Raw genomic sequence first — 21,547 nt, 5'->3', positions numbered from 1 at the left:
AACGATGAATTGGAGTCTCTGTCAAAGAGTATGATGGTTGTCTTGTTTTCAAGAATGAGTGTATGTGCGGAGGCTTGTGTATAGACCAGCTTCAATCAACGAAGAGCACGGTAGGGAATGAATGGAAACGAGCTAAAAGCTCTGGAAAGAAAGAATGAGTGAGAGTGAAAGAAGGCTGTTCCTTGATGGATGGTCAAGAGAAAATACCTGCAACGAGGAGAGGATGGTGTACTTATACCACCGATGCCCCTCAGCCGAAGCGCCATGGTGATTGCACAGCAGAAAAAAATTGGAAATGCCCGTAAAGGATCCGATGTCCAACTCCCACCAATCTCATCTCAGAGCCATAGGCAGTTTCAACTAAGTGTTTCCCCTCACCGTGCTGGCGGGACGGAATACCGTAGACAATTCAACGACGCCCCACCCTGCGGCGCCTCTAAATGTCTCCAGCTTCCTCTGGGCTTCCAGGAGGGGAGCGATAAGATTGAATATGGGAGCGATAAGATTGAGGCCAGCAGCGCTAAGGTGCACTGTCATACCTTGGCCGTCTGAAGTTGAATGTTTCTCCGCTACTGGTAGCCAACCCGTTCCACGTGGTGGATCAGCGTGGGTGTCGTGGCCAGGTCGTGAGAGGAGAGCTGGTGGCATCATAATAGCAGCATCTGGCTTACGAGCAACGGATTGCGCTCCCCGAAACAGCTAGATATGCGAGGTAAAGGGCCAGGCGGCCAGGGTTATGTTTTGGGCCAAGAGGCACGATCTGGACTCGTACTACCTACGTATTCAAGTGGCCATTTTGTAGGTGTGTGCTGCTGCAAGGCGGTAATTATTGTTGTTCCAGGTGTGGCGCCCAGCACCGGAGTCTGACATCGGACAATGGACGCGAGATGAGGTTGTCGTCGAAAGCTGTACTCGTTCAAGTCTCGTTGTGGATTCGGCTACGGCAGATGTTCGGCGTCGTTCCGTTTCGCCCGAGCGGATTCCATTTGATTACCTGGAGGTGTTCAGGGTCAAGCGGAGTCGTGCGGTACTCGAGTGCTCGAGCACTCGAGTCGTCGGGATGGTATACAGACTCCAGAGTAGGTAGACGAAGTACAGTAGTAGAGATACAGTACATCCACATCATACCTGCCGGGACCCAGCGGGCTGGGCATCGGACGCTATTGACGAAGCTAGGAGAACCACTTTCCGGCGGCTCCCTGACGACTGCTCGAGCGGCTCGTTGCTTTTGGCGGCTCCATCTCAAGAGCCTCATCTCCTAAAGCCCACCGGCAGCACTCTATTTGCCTACCCGAGTCTGGACCCTGCTGTCATGCCAGTCACGCCTTCTCTATTCCGGAATGTATATATCCCCTCCTCGTGGCTTAATATATTATTGCATCGTTTGGGACGTTTGCTTTCTTCGTCATGTTATCTGTTCCAGCAGTACTGTACTACTTCCAACTCTACTAGGTCCTCAGGCTATATACTTACCTAGAGAGGGTTCTTAGCTAGGAGTCCTCTATAACAGGTTCCTACTCTGAATTGCTATAAAGAGTCTATATAGTAGGTCCTACAAAAGCTGTAAATGAAGATGTATTTATTATTTAGATAACTTAGCTGGAACTACGACTGGCAAAAAACGACAAAGCTTCGAGTGTCCAAGTTAGTGTGGCCTTAGGCATCTACATATGCCCTCACAGACGTGATCACGTGCCAGGACAGGCTAGATGATTTGTAGGTGTAGCGTAAGTGTAGCGTAACCCTTGCTATCTATACTAATACTACCTTACGGGCTATAGATTGGTTTGTCACAACGGGTGCTCGTCGCAAAGGAGCTAGGAAATTAAAATATGGTTGCCAGTCTACATTAGCTAGGGTATATACGTAGTTCCATGTATTCGAGTTATGGAGTTGTCAGTGCAGCGAACCAGTCAAGGAGGATAGGAAGAGTAGCCTGGTCCGTTTCAGCCTTGTCCATCTCCGAGTCGCGTCCCACTGGGGCAGCACGCACGCGAAAACCACCACACACTGCGCGGTCATACAGCACCTTACATACCAACACCGCACAGCAAGCTTTTATAGGAATTGGGGGGTCGGGTCTCGATATTCAATTCAAGACAGGCCTGATGACATGACAGGGCTATTAGTATCTCTTTGCTATGTTGCATCAACGTCAAGATGAGCCACCAGTCTCCGACGCGTCCACCGCTGCCCAAACACGTCCCGGTGTTCTTACGCCAACGCCCGATAGTTCTGCCAACGTTTTGAGTGATGGCACATCTTCAATCTCTGGCGCCAGAAAGCGGAAACGCGAGAGCAATGGCAGTAGCAATGGCAGCACAATGGAGGATTTGTTGAAGGATAGCTTTGTTGTGAAGGTCCGCAAAATATATATCCCGTTTTCCCTTCCATGACTTCACTCATGCCAACCATGATCCAGCCTTACCCCTCTACTGTCTTTGTGAAGCCTCGAACTCTCCATCCGCTTATTCTACTGCCCCGATCCCGCCTTCCACTGGCATTTCTCGATTTCGCGACGTCAACAAATTATTTACCCCAGTCAAGGCTTTTCGAGACTCATGTTAAGATATTGGAATTGGAGGAGCGTATGGGAAGCCAGCCAATGGTACTGATAGCGAGACTTGATGATGGACGGACCCTATATGCTGTTGAACGGGAGGATCGCGGTCTGTATGTGCTATGTCGACTTGGAACTTGGGTAAATTCGCAGCAGCTACGAGAGGCTGCGGTCGTCTCAAAACAAGAAGCGCCCAAGGAGTCGGGACGATGCTCCGGATCAGTTTCGTTCCAGAAAGAGGCTGCCACGGTGCCCCTCGTCACGCCCGAAACTAATAAGTATAACAAGAAAAAGAGACTTGCGATTGAGGAGCTCCAGTCTATGGTGAAGCGGCCCTCATTGGACAACATAGCAAAGTCTCAGCCGGGCATAGAGCTGCCGCCATCCCAGGAATATTTGCAACTGGAGGCACCATTGGCAGCACCTCCTGCCGCGGGTGATGCTCCATCACAACCTACGGCTGCAGAGATCTTCGAGAATATTCGGGCACAATACTCCGATGCGCTGTATCTTTCCAAGGTATGTATAGGGCAACGGTTTATATACCATCCAACTAATTGGTTGTAGGCTTCCCTGGCCTATTTTACAAAAGGGCCACTGTCCCGAGCACGTGCCGCGTTCCATCTTGACTACGATTCAACACTCGATATGAATGATCTCGTGTCATTCCTAGAGAGCCTTATCCTATCCACAACATTGCTTGATAAGAAGTATCGCGAGGGAGTGCCAGAATGTGTTTCTATGATAGACATCCATGACCACAGTGCAGACGAGGCCAACGACCTATCAAAGCCCAAAAAGCGCAAGAGTAATAAGAAGATGAAGCCTGGCAAGAACGGACTCTATCCGTCGGAAAGTATGTTCATCAGGCGCTGGTGGTCAAGCCACGATGATGATGCGGAATCGGGAGGGCCTGGCTCCTCTAAAGACGAGCTAATGAAGAATCGGATAGCTCAGTTGCGAACTAGGGAGACTCAGCTTCAGATGGTTCTCATTCTCGAGGTACTCGCTCTTCAACCTCTGGCATCCCGGCCGGAGGATGTCGAAGAGGGTCTGCCGTTAGCTATTCCGGAGAGCAAGACAGCGCAAGGGAAAGAGAAGCAGGCAAAGTCGAAGAAGCCTAGCCAGCTGACAATGCTCATTGATGTGCACATCGACCGGTTGTGCATTTGGCAATCCATTCAACTCGAGGCTGTAAAGCCAAGCCTAGGAGATAGCCGGAGCTTTACCCAAGAGCTTGGTAGCTCGGCACATGAGCCAAAACATACGGACAATATCTTGAGGGACTTCTGTGTCGAAGTGATTGGCCCATTGTAAGTTTATGAAAGTCTAAAACCACAACTTTTCGCTGATGACCTTTAGTTTCTCGGCTCGTCTTCCTGACCGCTGTGCTGCCATCCACCGCAAGTTAGGAGGGCCAGTGGCCGCATCGCCTCCAAGGCCAAGGCTATCCAAATCAGCTAGCTTCTCTGGCGCCCCGTCCCGACCTGGCGCTGCCACCAAACGGCCCGTCCCGACAAAGCCTCGCCGGAGTTTGCAACGTGTATTAACTGATGACCGAGAGCGCCGTAGCATATCTCGGGGTCCTGAGCGAGCAATATCATTGATGAGGTCGGCGACTATGCCATCTGTCCCAGGCCTCAAGCGCGAGGGCAGTGAGGCGCCATCGTTATCAGGAATTCCCCTTGCCACATCTCAACAGTTAGAAGCCAACAGACCAGGAATTCTTAAATCCAAACATCTTGCTCGGAGAGAGGTGGACTTGAGTAGCCTCGCCCCTGACTTAAACGCCAAAGCCAGAAAGCAAGCCAGGATAGAGGCAGAACTAAAGGATGCCATCTCGGCACTCAAGAAGCCTAATCGTGAGCTGGCCGGGAAAACTTTGGCCGAGAACGTTGAGAGGCGGTCGGCCACGGCGTCCCACTCCCGAAGTAAGCTGCACGATATTAATCTTGAAACTAGTGCTAATGTGCTGTAGAATCCAAAAAGCCAATAAGGAATCCGCTTTTCCAGGGGGTGCAGATTTCAGCGACACCGAAAGTCAACCGTGTAAAGGATATGCTCTCCAAATCCCAGGGTGATCCTTTCTCTCAAAGGCCGGATGAATTAGAACTAGATGCTATTCCTGCGTCGAGTATTCCAAAGATCCCCCAATCAGTTTCGCGAGACGACTTGCCTAGGAACGCCCTATTTCACTCGGTCCAGGCAACCCCGACCCGTAATTCATCGAGCAGGGCTGGGCACTTTCTGGATATTAATTCAGCTGAGCAAATCAGCTTTCCCCCATCTTCGCCTTTACATGTACGTCGCTCGAGCGGCCAGCTATTCGCAGCTATCCCCGACTCGGTTGTAAAATCGCCTACTACTACAACTCAGGCCTTCTTCTCCCACGAAGTCCAAGAAACTCCTGTGAAGAAACGGCCAAGTTCTAAAGGAGACCACGGCCATTTCCAGCCCGCTTTTGATTGCGACAAGGAAAACGTCCGAAAGATTGAGAGTGCCGCACAAAAAACAGGCCTAGGGCAAACTAATGATACACGACAGGAGGAGTCTATATATAAGTCGCTAGGATGGGATGACCCCGATGATATCGATGACTTGGCATGATAACGGAGCATAAACGCATGATAAAAGGAGTTCTCGGCGGGCGTGAAATTTTAGATCAGTGAGAAAACAAGCATAGCGATGGTGCCTTATGGGGGGGGGGGGTTGTTTTGGCTTTGGCGTATTAAGAAGATGCTCAATATCAACACGAATTCAAAACTATGAGGTTCTTCCGTGCAATAAATTAATAATGCCTATGTAAATATAGGCACCAGAGCGTGACCAGAACAGATATATTCTATATCAGGCAACCCCGGCGTCATCCAAGGAGAAGTAGCTTTTCTTGATCATTATTTAGTGTGAGCGCCAAATCAGAAGCTGGGGCAGCGGGCGCATCCTACGGGTTGTTAATTAGATGGAGTTATTTATTCTCTCTGCAGAATCCGATTTCCTATTGTGATCCCAGCTTGTGTGCTAGTAATGTCAATAAACTTAATTTTACGTTACTTACAAACTTTCATATACTTGAATTTAATCACAATTTTATTAATATAAAATACAACATATTATCGAATTCCCTACTATTTGCTGCTTAATTGATTAGTGATTTCCGAGAAGGGATTTTACTTATGTAGCTCTAGTCAATACAGCCCTAGCTTATTTTCGGAGGCCTTCAGTTCTGGAAATAGGACCTAAATAAATTGGTGGCGCTGAAATATATGGCATTTCTCATACTCGGGCTAAAAACTACCTAAGAATTCTGCATTAAAAACATAAACTATGCTTCGCTCCTATGATGCCATTAATCCATACCCATTTTCGTATCACACGCTTCTATTCTAAACTGCACCATCTCCAACTCTACCATCTTCTTGGCTGCATCCCAGCTGTCTTCGAGAGAACACTGGATTTTCCCGCAGAAAGTCCGCCACACCACACTCTGTAAACTAGCATACGCCATCGTGTATCCGCCCTCATACGCATTCAGGTCGTGGATTCCCTGCTGTAGCTCTGAGTTTACCCAATGATCAGGCCGCAATTTTCGGGCTTGGGAACTAGTCACGTATGCCCATGCAAAATATGGACCAAATCTTTGCACCCTGTCTTCGAACACACATGCGTACTCTGTGATCCAGTTCTGGCCGTTTAGGAGTTCGTCCCAGTCAAATGGAGGGACCGGCGTAGGGACGTTGTGCAGATCCATGGAAGAGAGCGGAACAACTTGATATCGTTCGTTGACAATCGTCTTGCAAAATGAGCTAAGGACGAGTTTCCTTGTATAGGCAAAAAATCCTTGCCCAATGACCTCTACCATGCAACCCAGCATGGCCAGTTCAGTTGCCGACAGAGACGCAAGAAATTGTGCTTGTTGGGCTCGTACCTCCTGCTTCGTCACCATACCAGCAGTTGTGTCCACCAGTCGATACATCAGAGAGAAGCTTCTCTTTTTAAACTCGACGGCTCTCGCTCGGAGCTCTGATCTAGGAACATCAAGTGACGGCCAGTCATTTGTTGTAGTGTCATCCATCGCCGTGATATCGTGCTCTATGAGGAGGTCGGTGATGGCGCTCCGAAACCGAACCTCCCGATACCATCCATATGTGAACATAGTAACCGTGGCGTCTCCGGGGAATATACAAGACGAGAGAAGCATGTGTTGCTTCGCATTGACATATTCAAGCCAGCTGTCGTTCGAGGAGAGTAATTTGGTTATTGATTTCTCGTAGGTCTTTAGTAACGAGTGGAATGTCTATCAAGGTATTAGTGGGGTGATCATATTTGGGCTGAAGCGGCAAAGGAGCGATGTGATTAAGAACAGTAGTAGACGGAGAATAGGCTGCTCAAGCCGAATAAGAAAATGTAATGTTATTAACCTTTGAAATTTGCATCAGCGTTGCTGCAGACCTTGGATCATCCTCCACGGCGTGCTCGAAGACAGCCAAGCAGACTTCCGAGGGCAACTCAAGACCGGCATGGCTCCTAAGCAGGTTACCAGGAGGCGGCATATTCGTACGGAGATAGAGAGAGCGATTGCGTAGGGAATGAATGAGGGTAGAGGCGTGAAGTAAGCAATATTATAACGAGGGAATGATGCTGGGGGGGGGGGGGGGGGGGGGGGAGAGAGAGAGTGAGCGCCAAAGGAAAGAATAAGTAGAGAAACGCATAGACAAAAGAACCGAGTCAATTCTGCGCCCACTCTCCAGGACACTTCCCTCCCCGTATCCCTCCCCTTCCTCCCTCGCTCCTTCTTCCTCACTTGTTGACACTGGTCATTTCTAAAAAGGCAGGGGCCAAGGCTGAGAGAGACCCCGTTCCGCCTTGTCACCTTGATGGGTAGTGGGGACCAATGACACGCATCGCCTTTCTGAATGCGGCGCTGGAGACTCTGGAAATGGTAAGCGGGCGGGAAAAAGAAAGATGTCAACAGGATGCAATGAATAATGAATGGGTAATAGAGGGATCTGGGAGGGAGATGGAGGAGTAGCGCCTAGACGACATGACTCCCGATCCACCACGCAACTTGGCCGCAGCCAACCAAAACGAGGACTGACTGTATGAGCTGCAAGGAACTGCTTCCTGAGGTAATTGACGCAATGATAATTACCCCTCCAGGTAGAGGTAGAAATTCCATCTTCCCTCTCGATTCCACTTCTGCAAAACCAATCGCCATATCCGCAGCCGAGCAACGAGCAACGAGAAACACTCCATTAACACTAAGCCTGTAATGGCCGATATACCAAGGTATAGTACAATCAATCCGTACAGCATCCACGAATGGGGAGAGAAACAATCGAATCGAAGATCAAAACGCCGTCGCAGTGCCATGGTGGTTTTTCCATATCAAGTCCAGAACGCCATCCAAAATGCCCTCTTCCCATTATACACCGGCCGCCATTCCGTGCTCATTCAGTGCTCATTCAGTGCGAAATGAGAGCGTAGAAGAGCACCTTATAAACTCTTGGACGAATCGTACCCATCAGGTCGCGCTTTGATATTAATAACCTTCTTAGCACCCAGATCCTTAATTTTCGAAATCAATTTCTTGTTTTCATCGAGCTCGGCAATATCATCTCCGCCTCCAATACTGACGCCGTTTATGAGCACATTCGGGACGGTCTTGCGGCCGGTGAGCTCTGCGAGCTTGGCTTGTAGTTGCGGCCCTAGCTTGTGCTGATCGAGCTCTACCACGTACGGCGCGGGATCGATGGAGTATTGTTCTAGCAGGATGGTTTTGGCCTTTCGAGAAAACGGGCAGTAGGATTTGGAGAATATGATGACTGCGAAACATATCCATATTAGTTGAATGCCCCTATAATAGCTGACCGCCGAAGACTTACTCGGTGATTTCTTCAAGATAGTATTAAGCACCTCCTCCACCTCATGCTCCTCCAACGTCTCCTCCCTGACCGGCTCCTGGGCCTCCGCACTTCCAGGAGGGAACTTCTTCCTCCCAGCAACACTCCTCCCATCTCCAGCGGCATTCCCCACGCCCACAACCTCGGAGGGCGCATCAGGTTTGGGCGCCTTCGCATTCGCGTTATCCTTGGCTACTTTCGCAGCATCCTTTAACCTCGCCGCCATCGCCGCCGCTACCTCCTTATCGCCAGACGCTCCCGTCCCTGCTGTTTTGCCTGTGCCATGATTCTTGTTCTTATCCAAGCCATGGACGGTTTTGGCGTAGAAGTCGCCGAGGGTGCGCGGGTCCTGCGACCGCTGCTGACGCAGCGATGAGGTGTAGAAGAGCACTGTGATGACAAAGATGAAAATGAGGAGTCCGAAGACTTTGACTCGGCGCGCTGACGGCATGCCTCTTGGCCGTGTGAAGTACGATGTGGGTTTGAATGGTTGAAGGGATGCGTGTTATTAGGTTAGAAAGGGAGAGGTTTTAACGGAGAGATAGAGATAGCTAGGCAGTTAGAAATACGAGGCTGATGCTACGTAATATCTGGGCATTTAACTCGGCTACAGTGGGTGGATCAGCGCTGGCGAGGCCTAATTGCTTTTTATAGTGGCCGATCAAGTCTGGTGGCATCATTAAACTTAACATATGATATTTATACGTAATGCAGAGGAGTTATCACGGCTTGTGAGTGAGAGGGGTGCTCCTCTAGGGGTTCTAGAATAACAGATTCAAATGCCTTCCCTTGTGAAATGCCAAGGCTGACGATTTCCAAGGTCCTCGGTGCCATCATAGTATCGTACTACTCGTACTCTTACCTTAGTAACCGTCAACGGCTCCCACCGCACTATCCCCGATTCCCCAGATTGCTCGGCTCAGCCCCGTAAGGACTCCACAGGCATGTGCTCAGGGGCTGGGCAAGCTTTGCATTCCTTAACGAAGCTTGAACTGCTACAGTTCGTAAAAGATGAGGGAACTGCTATTTCGTTTTGAATTTGAATTTGAATGAACAGAAATATTACATTACTATCGTAGGCGTATAACAGAATTAATCGTAATTTTACAAGTCATCCTCATCAATGACTCCCGTTGCATAGAAAGTGCGCCTGGTTTCGCAATCCACATATAGCCAACGCCGATGGGCATGCTAAAGGCCCATCCAAAATACCGACGTCAATACCTCGCTGTGGTGATCCTCATACTCATCTGAAAGCTCCAATACTAGCACGCTCTCGTAGTGTCTTTCTGGCTCCGTCGGACTTTCCAACCGAGCCGGTAACCTTCATCCAATCCTCCCACTCCCTGGCAATCTCCATGAGGACGCCCCCCATAACTGCAGCAGAAGCCATCAGCCCATGTCCTTCGCCCTCAAGTACCCGCACTTCGCATTTCTTCATCGTCTTTCCGAGCCACCGGACATTCTCCACCGGCACTCTCGTGTCCTTGCTACCGTGATGAATGACCACGGCTCGGGTTATGTCTACATATCTGAACCCGATTGTATGTCTCCTCTCTAGACACACTAATAGATCCACGGCGGGATTCGCGCCCTGCGTAGCTAGATGCCAAATTGCATGGGTGAGTCTCGTGTCATATGTCATTTGCCTCTCCTGATTTGCGAGTGTGTTAGCAGCAGCAGCCAGGATGGCGGCTTCGTTATTCGGGTCTGTAGGATCGCTGGCAGCCTTTTCTACAGCAGTCTGCTCCGAAGGATCAGGATAGATTGTAGAATTTCGGCCATGGTTCTCTTTATCAGGACCGGGCGTGACCGTGCTCCTGCCACTCGGCGCTGGGGTATCGCGTCCGGTGGACTTGCGCTTGTTGCGCTTTTGCTTCGGAAGGCTACTCGTTATCGAGCTACTCGTAGCGCTCATGAAACTGGAGTTGGCCGCCTTGAGAATAGGGGTGGGAAGTGCGCGAAGGATGCGCTGAGAAGTTGGAATTGAGTTTGCAGGAGGTGAGGACGTCTGCCCGCTAAAGACATTCATTTGCGAAGGCGGTATCCAAGGCGCAAGGAGGTGGATCCGCCCACGGATATGCTGGGGCATACGGAGGGCGGTTGCCAGTGCGTATATCGCGCCAGCTGAGTGGGCGAGGATGGAGAACTTAGTTATCTTCAATGCTTGACATATGGCGTATACATCATCTATGAGATATTAGCACCTGCATTACAAACCGGATCACACGTTACATACCAGGCCAACTGAGAGGTGTTGCTGTGCCATCATTATATGGCTCACTGTCTCCCACTCCCGGACGATCTGGCGTAATCAAACGTAGCTTGAGCGTCAAGGCGAGTTCATCGTAGAAGGCCGTTATGTACCTTGTCAATCCCATACCAACGCAGCAGAAGACCGCAAAGCCTTCAGAGTCACCAACTTCTGAAAAGGAGATGGTCCTGCCAGTCTGAGGATGCCTAATTTTTTGAGATAATCGCGGCGAGCAAAGATATGCCTCCACCGCATCGTCAATTGAGTCCGCACTATTCGGCCTATCATCAACGTGTATTTGTGGTGTCTTGCCTGGTTCAGGGGACCCAACTCTTGATAGTGGAGTTGGGCTTCTTCTGGTTTGTGCATCCTTCTCCCCGCCCCTGGGGCTCAGGGGCGCAGATAATCGCTTCAGCCGTGATCCGGCTCGCTTGGGTTGGGGAGTTTCCAAAGGTTCAGGAACCACTTTGCCCGATTTCCTCTTGGGTTGGTCAAGGCTGTGGCGCGATTTCCTTTGAGCGACTGCCGGGGACGGCGCCCCTCCATCTATATCCTCCGCTTCAAGCAACCCCTCGATTCCGGCACTTTCAGCCACTTGTTTGCTGGCTGGTGTGGCCGTTTTCGAAGCGCGGGGTGTGTCCAGATTGTCCAGAGGTTCGTTCATCTTGGAACTTCCTTCAGAAGGCGCAGCTCGATTATCCCGCCTGCCCCGTTCCCGTTTACGATCATGCTGTTGCTCGTCTATCTCCTGGATGGTGTCATTTGCATCTTCACTGGCTCGAGGTGTGGCACCGTGTCGACTTGATCTTCGGGAGGAACGCTTTGTCCCAGATGCGGTTTTCCGTAAAGAGGAGTCTCGTGTCGGGATGAATCTTCCTGAGCCTATGCCTCCGTAACTTCCTCCTGCAGCAGGCAAATTTACGTCGTCGTTCGCGGTAGTCGGAAGATCTTGTTTGGTTGTGGGTGATTCTTCCGATTCTTCCCCGATCGCGGTTTCCGCCATGAAGGAATCAGAGTCGAACTTCGGCACAGGTAGTCGATCGGAGGCGAGCCCTTTTGTATTGCCTCCAGCCGAATTCCTCTTGCGCTCTTGCTCCCTTTCCCGCAGTCTCTCCTTTGAACTCATGTACATCAAACCTCTCTGATTCCTTGCTTGCTTCTTTCCCCAGCTGTCGCTCGACGATTTCCGGCGTAACTCTGGAGATGGCGGTGGGCCGGGTTCGATAGAGAGATTGCCAATGCTACTCGCATCGTCCTTATCCTTTGGCCCTAGAGAACCCTTGGATGATGGCCGTGAGCTGCCTCGTAGAAATGTCTTCAAAGGGCTACTGTCTCGAGACGGTCGTGGAGCAGTCAAAGGAGAGAACCCTGAAGGGGGTTTTGAGGTCCTTATCACCGGAGGACTGGCAGCAAGTTCATCGAGGGATTCTTCTTCAATGAGTTCCCGAAGGGAGGGTTGGTCGAACGCGCCGTAATCTATTCCAAAGCTCCCTCCCGACGACCGAGACCCTCCCTGACCGTTCAAATTTCCAAAGGTATTCTGTGTTGGCGCGGGGGATGCTGGTGTAGAGTGACTCTCGAAGAGCTGGTTCGCAGGGGAGGATATGACAGAGAGCGACGTGATCAACGACGAGATGACTTCTGGGGAAGCAGGTTGAATATGGACGCGGTTCGCGGGAGTCGAGGGGCCTTGCAGAGACTTTCGTCGACTATGGTGCCGTGACCGATTTGGCACCGGAGGGGGAGTTGCGTCCATGGCTGCAGATTCTGACACTACCACCAAATCTGAGCGCTGTTCCTAATAAGTTCGCTCTGTTCGGCCAGATTCTGGGGAGCTCAGGCTCGTTGGCGACGCTGCATTGGCTCCTTCCCCAAACGTTAGACAGGCTGAGAAATGTTTCAGAATCGGGAGTCAAAATCGATGGGCTGTACGGGGAGACTATGCCGTGTATGCCATTGGGGGTGCTGGAGCGAATGCAGGTGCAGAGGTGTCCTAGTAGGGATTGAGAGTGCGATGCGGTCGGGAGTCTGTTCGTTGCAGTAGAAGTAAGACTTGGGAGTTGTGGCTTGGGCAAAAATTCGGGGAGGGCAGAGTAGTCAGGAGATAGGGGACCGCGCGGGAACCCAGATTGGCGACAGGACTCCTGAATGATCGCTGCTGCAGGTGATGGATGATGCAGCCCACGAGGAAGAAGAGACGGTCAGCCGTCTCACAGTTGATGCTTGAGATGCAACAGACAGCGAGGAGACAAGACCCTAGAAGCGAGCACGAAGCAGCAGAGGGCGTTGGTTGAGCGTAGCGTTGCGTTGCGTTGAGTATATGGAGGTGGATGTTGTGGTGAGGATTACAGTACTGTAGGGGATGGAGTGTTGATGGTGGAGCAGAGAATCACAAATGCAATGCAATATCCTGGTCCAGCAAGGGGCCGTGGGCGACCGCACTGACGGGCACTGGCAATCAGAATAATAATGGGGAAGGGAAAACGACAGCGGGAATTTCGGTACTTTAAATTTAAACCGCCTTGCCTTGCCTTGCCTTGCCGCTGTAAGCTGTGATTGCCGGCAAACGGGGTGGATGGGGAGTTGGAATTGGAAGACAAAGAGGGTGGCAATGGTACAGAATATAGAATATACCTATACAGTAGAATAAAGAATGCAGAGTCCAGAGGGCTGATTCCGAATCAGAAGAGGAGCCCGAATAATAACGATAAAAGTCCCGTCGCCATGGGACGTGGTGGTGGCTTGGGGAGCTGGAAAGAGAGTGCAAGGGATGGACAAAGTAAGATTTGGGTCCGAACGACATCAGCAACATAATTGGGTACCGGCTTGGAGGCTTTGAAAGGGCCTACGCTGTCCTACGTACTACAGGACTCTGTACGAGGTCTGTAGGTAAGCGGTCTTGTTATGGTCATGGCGTCTCTTTGAATGGTCGTTAGCCCCTGATGCTGATAAGTTACCCAGGGAAAGAATTCCAGCTATTATGCATTTCACTCTACTTGTACAAGTTGTATCGTCTACACCATAGATATACTATGCGATACACGAAGCGCTTCATGCCTTGGGGACATACAGTACTTTCGCCGAGTTCTGGTCCCATATCACATCAGGGGTCAGTGCGCAGGGAGTAACAGGGTGCTTTGTCAGCCGGCGCAACAACATGCCAGCATTATCATTGTAGCTCAATAACGGCTATGTCATAGGACGTCAGTACTTCCAAGTAATAAAATGCTATCCAGCCCTACCGTTCGCAGCGGCGCCTAGAACATGGTTCCTTTATTAGAGGGCGGACTATCTTCATACTCCCGCCCTGAAAGCTCATCTGTTTTCCCTTAGGTTTGGTCACCTATTAACAATAATAAATACTTGGACACTGTAGAAACATCTTGATATATACCCCGCCATGGATGTGCTGCTTTCACTCCCGGTGCTGGGTTACCTCCTTGGGCCTGCCACATTCTCAACGAGCCTCAACTTGCTATTCTTCTACATGGTAAGTAAAAAGCTATGATTATGAGCCTAATATAAATATACTAATTTAACTCTGTAGACTTGTACGTTTTACTTTCAGCAAAATTGGCCTTTAGGAACTTAGCTGACCAGAAGTTAAAAGGGAGCACCCTCGTCCTCTCACAGCCGGCCCTCAAAGTCGAAGTTGTGGGAACTTTAGCAATTCGCGCCCTGTTCTTCTTAGCCCCCTCGATCCTCTTTCTTCTCGTTGACAGTGCCATACCAAGCCTCATAGTTGGTATCAAAAGACAAGGCGCCGCAGGTTTGCCCACTCGAACTGGCGGCGTAAAACGTTCAGCGAAGAGGGCAGGGCCCCAGTGGTACCGTGTTATCGGCCTTAGCATTTTCAATGTCCTGTTGGCAACTGCGCTACAGGCTGGTATCGAACTTTTGTTCACGAAGGTTTTGCATGCGAGAAGCGCTTTGCAAGTCACAACTACCCTACCCTTGCCATGGTCGATTGCAAAGCATGTTCTCAGAGGGCTGGTACTTCGCGAGGTATTTGCTCCGTATTCTCCATCCTGGATTTCTTTCTGACAATATATAGGTCTTGCAGTATTATATCCACCGCTTCATCCTTCATCCTCGCCAGCCAAACTATCTAAGCCGACGTCACCAATCCTATTTCCACACAATCACCGCCCCTTATTCATTTGCGGCGCATTATGATCATCCCGCCTCATATATCTTGTTCCGATTTATCCCCACCTATCTGCCCTCTGTTATATTTCGCTCCCATCTTTTAACGTATCTCCTCACCCTATCCATAACTACCCTCGAAGAAACCGTCTCGTCCTCTGGGTACAGTACCATTCCTGGAATTATGCTGGGAGGAGTTGCGCGAAGACAAGACATACATAGTAAGTGCCGTGGCAAGGGTAATTTTGGTCCATTGGGCATCTTGGATTGGATCCATGGTACCAGCATTGGTGGCGATGTTGCTGAGGATGTGATCGATGAAGCCGAGAAACACAATGTCAAAGAACGTGGTAACGATGCGTTGGAAAATGTGAAGGAGGGCGGAAAGGAGGGTCTCAGGTCATGGAACACAAGAAGAAAGAGTGGAAAGAAAGCTTGATTTAACGATGTCTGGAGGATAATAGGAGCGTTTGCGATTTTTTACTATACCCTTCTACGTGTACCACCACCTCAGTCTATCTGTATACCTTGGTTTGGTTGGATTGTTGGGAGAAAAATAGGCGCCAGGAATGACCGCTTTAAGGGTTTGGCAGGTGGCGTTAATTGTTTAATAACTCGTTTTGCTGTGTACCTAGGTATAATTTGGATCGAGGTTTGTCGTCACCTCGTTAGACAGTGAGTGGGTGGGAACGGCACCTAGAATGACATGTCCAGCGTTAATTAGGGCCGTGTAAGCTATGTAGTATATGAGGAGCATCCCAGCAAGATAAATATATATAAGTGTAGACTCGGAAATAAGGTAGTACGGTTTTATTTATTAGTTGATTACCTTTTTGCTGGAATATCATTGCGTATAGAAGTTTGGTGAAGACCTGGAAGCAATTCCCTGTCGCCGCGCCAATCCCAAACTAGTAAGGCGCGATATATTTCCTGAGGAATTGTCGCCTGTCGCGAGCTGCTTGCTAGACGCGACCAAATCCACGATTTACCACCTTGAAGACAACTCTTGACAAAGCTCGACATCCTCCAGAACGGAGCGCACATACCGCCTCGGAGAGCTGCGCATACCACCTCGCTATGATTGCATGACCGAGGAGAGCACCCACTTTTGACACAATCTCTGAGAAGCGCCCTTCTCCGCGCATTCCACAACTTCCCAAGACTCAAGAAGTCCTCCAATCTTGCGGACATGCTATGCTGGGTTTGTCACAATGACGACTAAGAACCTTCATCCTCCACAATCCTTTATATCGAGCTACGCTCCGCGATTACGCACCTATGCCAACTCGCTATTGACGCCAGCCATACAACCCACGACCGCCCACGCCGCTCCCTTGTCCAGAACTACAAAGAGAGGAACAACCGCCATCAACTATGCAGAAGATGGATTTGAAGATTATGACGATTCCGACCTTGATAGTAGAAGGAGGCCAACTGGTCTGCGAAGCTTACGGAGAGATGAACCGGGACAGGAGAAGCATGACATAGGCGACAAGGTTGGAAGAGAAGCTATAGCGCCGGTAGAGGTTCAAGGGATTTGGAGGGACTGGATGGGCAAGGCGAAGCCATCGAAGCCTGACATGCAAAACTATGCTCAAACGGCGCTGCCATTGACCCTCATACCGATTCGGATTGATCTCGATATCCCGGCTTTCGTGCCTCCAGCGCCGCTACCACCACCTCAAGGCGTCGGATTTGGGCAAATTGATACCTCACTACCAGTGTACCGAACCCAAGAGGTGACTGTGCCATATCGCCTGAAGGATAATTTCCTATGGAATCTCCATGAAACGTTGACGACCACCGACCAGTTTGCCCAAGTGATGGTGCAAGATCTGGATCTCCCAAACAGGGTGCAGATGGCCAACGAAATCAGCAAGCAGATTCGAACACAGTTGGAAGAATATGCAGGTGTTGCTCTCCACCCATTATTTCATTCGCAGCCAGCATCGGCGACAAATGGCCTGGCGACCACTATTAAGCCCGGTCAATTTTCTCCATCTGCAACGCCAGCCAGCGGAAACGCGACGCCGATGCGTAGCAGTATAGCCCAGTTGAACGGGTACTCTACTCCGTTGAAATCTGCAGATCGTTCTTCATCCCAAGATGTTACCGCTTCAGCAGCCGCTATTCCACCCGAATCTGACGACTTCAATCCAGATGACATGTATCGATGCATTATCACATTGAGCATCAACTTGTCCAATAACCTTTACCAAGACAAATTTGAATGGTCACTCCTACATTCTCCTGGAACGGCGGAAATGTTTGCCAAGCAAACCTGTGCAGATCTAGGCCTGCCTGGAGAATGGGTACCGGCAATGACACACGCCATTTACGAAGCTGTATTACGGCTCAAGAAGGAAGCCTGCGAAAGTGGCGGCCTAGTTGGTGGATATGGCGGCGAGATATCTAACGATGCTGCTCATGGAGCTGAAGCTGGTTGGAGATATGATAATGAACACCTGGCCGATGAATGGGAGCCGAAGGTTGAGCAACTATCCAAGGAAGAGATTGAGAAGAGAGAGGGAGATAGAGAGAGACAAAATCGAAGGGTAAGACGAGAAACCTCGAGATTCTCCTCAACCGCTGGAATGATGGGGGGCTTGCCACAAGCCGTGGAAAACAGAGGCTACTTCGATCCTGAACCAAGTGAGGAGCGAATGGGCAGAGGGGAGCGGAGCAAGAAGAAGCGACGGTTCAGGAGTCTGAGCCCTGTGGGGAGATCGGGGACTCCCGGTGGAAGAGGGACGCCCGATGGCGGCGTTGCTGGATATGGAGGTGGTGGATCACTTAATGAGTACGAACGGAATAGTTGGAGATGTTCCCATTGTAAGGTTTGGGGTACCGCAGTTTGGGCAGTTAGAGATGGACCACATGGCGCTAGGGTAAGTTTCAATCTTCCCACTTTATCGCAAATTGCTGCTAACAAACAACAGACGCTCTGTAATAACTGCGGTTTCATTTTCGAGCGCGATCGGAAGTTGCCTAAATTTGCGAAAGACTTGCATAAGACGGACCTGCGTGCTATTGATTATAGATGATTGTATACATCTTTGATCAATGTGGTCTAATCTACCCTCTTGTTTCCCGCTTCCGCCTATTGAGGAATATATGTCTGTAATAAGGAGTTAACATGGGGGGGACGGGGGCGCGCACACACGCATGTCACGTATACCACGTGGTTCATTATTTGCACGTGGGAGGCGAGATATAAATTAGAATCGTGGGCCATTGGGATGATTTGTAAAACTAGCAGAGAACTATCTGATCAATCAGCAGACTGGCCAGGCCAACAATCCCATTATGAATTGTTGACTGCAGTAACAAACGCCTGTACGGTAACATTATCCGCCGAAAACAGCCCTAAGACAAGCCAGCCCGCCACCGTAACTCCTAACTTGCTCCGACCATTTATTCCCAGCGCCATATCCCGCAGAAGTACAATTAACCCCGACGAGGACGTTTCGGATCCACCTCCAAAGGCTCGCTTTCATCCCTCTCCCTCTTCAGCATCTGTCCAAATTCGTCGAGACCCTTCTCTCCAAGAATATTGTGCGAGCCCTCAATCCTCATCTCTGACATAACAGTAACATCGATAGGGCGGGGAGATCCATCACCATCAAACATGGGAATGCTACCAGCACCGTCTCCGCACAGGTGTCTCAGAGCCGAGACGACGGCGACGGCGATTTTTCCAGCACTGGCACCGGTGTCAGCGCAAACGATGTTGCTGTCGCCGAGGATGGTGAGAGGGGCGTTGATGGTGATCTTGAAGTTAGCTAGCTTGGGCTCTTCCTCTTCCATGTCTGATTCCTCGCCATCATTGACCTGGATATTTAGGGCTGGATTGGGCATGTTCACGGTGGTTACTCCTGGATGGTGCATGTTCAGGGTGTGGATTGCTGGATGAAGCATGGGGTTTGGTACTGGATGATTCATGTTGTTTCCTCCTGGATGGTTTATGTTGTTTCCTCCTGGATGAAGCATGTTGTTTCCTCCTTGATGATTCATGTTGTTTCCTCCTGGATTGTTCATGTTGTTTGCTTGGTAGGCGGGTGGGGGTGTGACGGTTGGTAGTCTGGCGATCGGCCGTCTGGCGTTTGGTCGTCTTAGGCTGAGAGTATGGGCGAGATCCTTCTGCTGGGCCCGTTGGTTAAAGGAGTTCAAGTTCATAGTGTGATGAGGGTGGTGTGTGTGTTTGAAGGGTAGCCGTCGGAGAGCACGATCTTGATGCTTGATGGAGGGAGGTGTGGTAGGATCCGCCCCGGGCTTGGATGTGTTTGGAGAAGGGGCTGCTTGAGTGCTTGAGGGAGGGTAGTATTTGGAGGAGAGGAGGAGGAACTCTTTATAGAGGTTATGGATTTGAAGATAATAGGAAGAGAGGACAATCGTAGTTGATATCAATCGGACAATGGAAGACTCACGTGTGATACTGAACGTACCTATTGAGAAGAAGACGGGAACGATTGTGGTGAGCCTTGCGGAGCGAAGGTTTATGTAGACGTAAGAGAGGATACGATTACGCTTGTCTTGCACGGGGCTAAATAGTTGATCCTATTGCCGCTTGTCAATAGGATCGCGGTGGAATCACTAGTTCCTATTGTCGTCGAGACAATAGGAAGCTGTTGCAATTGATGCACTGAACAATAGGAACAACATCTGGCTACGCGAGCTGTGCAGCCAATCAGCGAGCGAGTTGCTACGCTACGCGAAGTGCACGGACGTCTGAATCAAACAATACAAACTCATGTTCGCCTGAGGCTTCTCAGGCAGGTAACAATTGTGTATCAGAGTGACGCACCGCTTGGTGGCTTGTGGTCTTGGATTATTGTTGTATTGTTGTATTGTTGACGGTTCTTGGAAGTATCACCGGAGTGGAATATTTTTTGTCGCCTTGAGTTCTGGCAGGGTTGGCCTACGGTAGTACTTTATAAACCTGGACATGTCGATTAGTCGGCGACCATTTCTCGGGGGTTTGTAGTTGTTCTCAGGAGTGCACAGCGACTCACTCACGGTTAAGACATTGCATAACGACTCGCTGATGGCAAAGCTACAACAGGCCCTTTTGAAAATCCTTCTAGTTTATAGACTGTCTACTGATGCTACTTTGTGGTCACATCGTCCTTCCCTATCCTCACTTACTTTCCTGCACCGTCTTCTTTACACCCTCGATAAACGACTGGACCGCATCTCCTCCGCCGAGGGGGACGTTCCCCCCTCTAACCAAGCCTCCATTGTCTAACTTAATCCCCAACGCCTCGGCAATGCTAGGTAACCCACCATCTCGAATCGCCATTGTAAGGCTGCCTAGGCCCTGGTGAAACTGAGGACTCCTCAATACCCGCTTCAATATCGATATCTTCTGGTCGAGGCTCAGAGTCTGGATAGCAGCACTTGTCGTTTCGGCATTTGGTTCAACCATCCCGTCTATTTGTGCACTTGATTCTTGTGCAAGGAGAAGGATTGTTGGAGGCAAGTAGCAAAGGAGATTATCGATTTGAGCCGGGGATGCGGAATCGATAGTCGGAATTGTGGTAGAGGATGGTAGTAGATCTGGTAGTGTTGTGTAAATCTGACCCTGGGGGGATTGCTGTTGCTGTCCGGTTGAACCTTTCAGGGAGTTGAGGAAATTTTGAACAACCGTCGCAGTATCTTGTGGCCCACTGGCACTGATCACAATGTCAGCCCAGTCCAATACTGTCCAGATAAAAAGCCATTGGAGGTTTGGATATTCATTCAAGTCGCATCTGGCTAGCAGTACATGCAGATTTTATTCGCCTTCCATTAACCAAACGCCTTGGTTATAAAATGCTCATCAATGCTGGTGATATGATGGAGAAGTACCTACGCTCGCCCGCCATCAGCCCCACCTTCTCGTGCACCCGCACCCTCCTCTCTAACATCCCCACCCGTAGCACCTGGTCCTGCGCCGCCACTACCCCCACGATGGTTTTCTGATTGATCGCCATGGCCCTCGACATCTTCCATAGTCTCATCCTCATCATTGTCATCGTTGCCGCCGCGTACTTGTGCAATCTCCTCGGAGACATTGACCTCTTCGCCTTGCAGTAACGTGTCGACGATCTGGCCAATCTTCAAATCGCGTGGGCTGAACCAGCTTAGATCTCCATTCCGGGCTTGTGACTTCGATTGCAACCAGAATAGATGTCTTTGAGAGGATGACGAGAACTTCAAGACGAAAATACGACCATTGGTCTTGGAAGTGGGTTGATCCGAGGTCTTGTATTCGTATGGCTCGAAATGTCCATCGGTTGGAAACATAACAAGATCCAGGTTGTCTTCATCGGTCATAGGCTTGCTTCGTTCACGCCAGCAAAAGTGAACAAGATCTTCTGGATGTTAGCTAGGGAAATGCAATGCGGAAAAGTACTCACCATCTTCGGAGTATAGGTAGATATAACCTGGGGTTGGGTCAGGTGTAACTTTATAAGGCTGGCTAGATGTCTGTTTCTTGAATAAGCACCCATCCGAGGCATTTAATAGTTGGGATAAACACATACATCAAGTTCGCATCTGCCTGCCTTGAAGGTGATTATAGGTGAGATAGACATTTTAGGCAGAATGTAGCTGTGTGAGTGATCGAGGACGGTGATAGAGCTCTGGGATTAAGCTTCATGATGAAATGGCAAGGCGGCGATGGTCCGCGAAGCTGGAGCTGCAACG

At 50.0% G+C, this 21,547-nt stretch overlaps 8 protein-coding genes across 8 annotated transcripts; 3 read left to right on the top strand and 5 right to left on the bottom strand.

The window, feature by feature from the left end:
* Window positions 1-360: 360 nt before the first annotated feature.
* On the bottom strand, window positions 361-648 carry BP5553_01904 (uncharacterized protein; the record flags this gene model as incomplete). The annotated part of the gene is made up of 1 exon (XM_032010527.1): window positions 361-648. The coding sequence occupies one exon, from the start codon at window positions 646-648 to the stop codon at window positions 361-363; it is 288 nt and encodes a 95-aa protein (XP_031874581.1).
* Window positions 649-2,141: 1,493 nt separating this feature from the next.
* BP5553_01903 (Uncharacterized protein) lies at window positions 2,142-5,167 on the top strand (the record flags this gene model as incomplete). The annotated part of the gene is made up of 5 exons (XM_032010526.1): window positions 2,142-2,360; window positions 2,423-3,079; window positions 3,128-3,873; window positions 3,923-4,491; window positions 4,539-5,167. The coding sequence occupies 5 exons, from the start codon at window positions 2,142-2,144 to the stop codon at window positions 5,165-5,167; spliced, it is 2,820 nt and encodes a 939-aa protein (XP_031874580.1).
* Window positions 5,168-5,906: 739 nt separating this feature from the next.
* On the bottom strand, window positions 5,907-7,110 carry BP5553_01902 (uncharacterized protein; the record flags this gene model as incomplete). Its single annotated transcript, XM_032010525.1, has 2 exons — window positions 5,907-6,854; window positions 6,979-7,110. The coding sequence occupies 2 exons, from the start codon at window positions 7,108-7,110 to the stop codon at window positions 5,907-5,909; spliced, it is 1,080 nt and encodes a 359-aa protein (XP_031874579.1).
* Window positions 7,111-8,053: 943 nt separating this feature from the next.
* Window positions 8,054-8,911, bottom strand: BP5553_01901 (uncharacterized protein; the record flags this gene model as incomplete). Its single annotated transcript, XM_032010524.1, has 2 exons — window positions 8,054-8,382; window positions 8,443-8,911. 2 exons carry the CDS (start codon window positions 8,909-8,911, stop codon window positions 8,054-8,056), a joined length of 798 nt encoding a protein of 265 aa, XP_031874578.1.
* Window positions 8,912-9,706: 795 nt separating this feature from the next.
* BP5553_01900 (uncharacterized protein) lies at window positions 9,707-12,470 on the bottom strand (the record flags this gene model as incomplete). Its single annotated transcript, XM_032010523.1, has 2 exons — window positions 9,707-10,650; window positions 10,700-12,470. 2 exons carry the CDS (start codon window positions 12,468-12,470, stop codon window positions 9,707-9,709), a joined length of 2,715 nt encoding a protein of 904 aa, XP_031874577.1.
* A 1,644-nt stretch (window positions 12,471-14,114) lies between these two features.
* BP5553_01899 (uncharacterized protein) lies at window positions 14,115-15,299 on the top strand (the record flags this gene model as incomplete). Its single annotated transcript, XM_032010522.1, has 3 exons — window positions 14,115-14,208; window positions 14,262-14,719; window positions 14,769-15,299. The coding sequence occupies 3 exons, from the start codon at window positions 14,115-14,117 to the stop codon at window positions 15,297-15,299; spliced, it is 1,083 nt and encodes a 360-aa protein (XP_031874576.1).
* A 772-nt stretch (window positions 15,300-16,071) lies between these two features.
* Window positions 16,072-17,904, top strand: BP5553_01898 (Glucocorticoid receptor-like (DNA-binding); the record flags this gene model as incomplete). Its single annotated transcript, XM_032010521.1, has 2 exons — window positions 16,072-17,748; window positions 17,800-17,904. 2 exons carry the CDS (start codon window positions 16,072-16,074, stop codon window positions 17,902-17,904), a joined length of 1,782 nt encoding a protein of 593 aa, XP_031874575.1.
* A 403-nt stretch (window positions 17,905-18,307) lies between these two features.
* BP5553_01897 (uncharacterized protein) lies at window positions 18,308-21,435 on the bottom strand (the record flags this gene model as incomplete). Its single annotated transcript, XM_032010520.1, has 5 exons — window positions 18,308-19,206; window positions 20,006-20,532; window positions 20,712-21,213; window positions 21,259-21,328; window positions 21,385-21,435. 5 exons carry the CDS (start codon window positions 21,433-21,435, stop codon window positions 18,308-18,310), a joined length of 2,049 nt encoding a protein of 682 aa, XP_031874574.1.
* Window positions 21,436-21,547: the final 112 nt, after the last annotated feature.

The sequence above is a fragment of the Venustampulla echinocandica genome, assembly GCF_003357145.1.
Source record: "Venustampulla echinocandica strain BP 5553 chromosome Unknown scaffold_0, whole genome shotgun sequence".
NCBI classification, from domain to species: domain Eukaryota; kingdom Fungi; phylum Ascomycota; class Leotiomycetes; order Helotiales; family Pleuroascaceae; genus Venustampulla; species Venustampulla echinocandica.
This window is presented reverse-complemented; position numbering and strand designations above follow the sequence as displayed.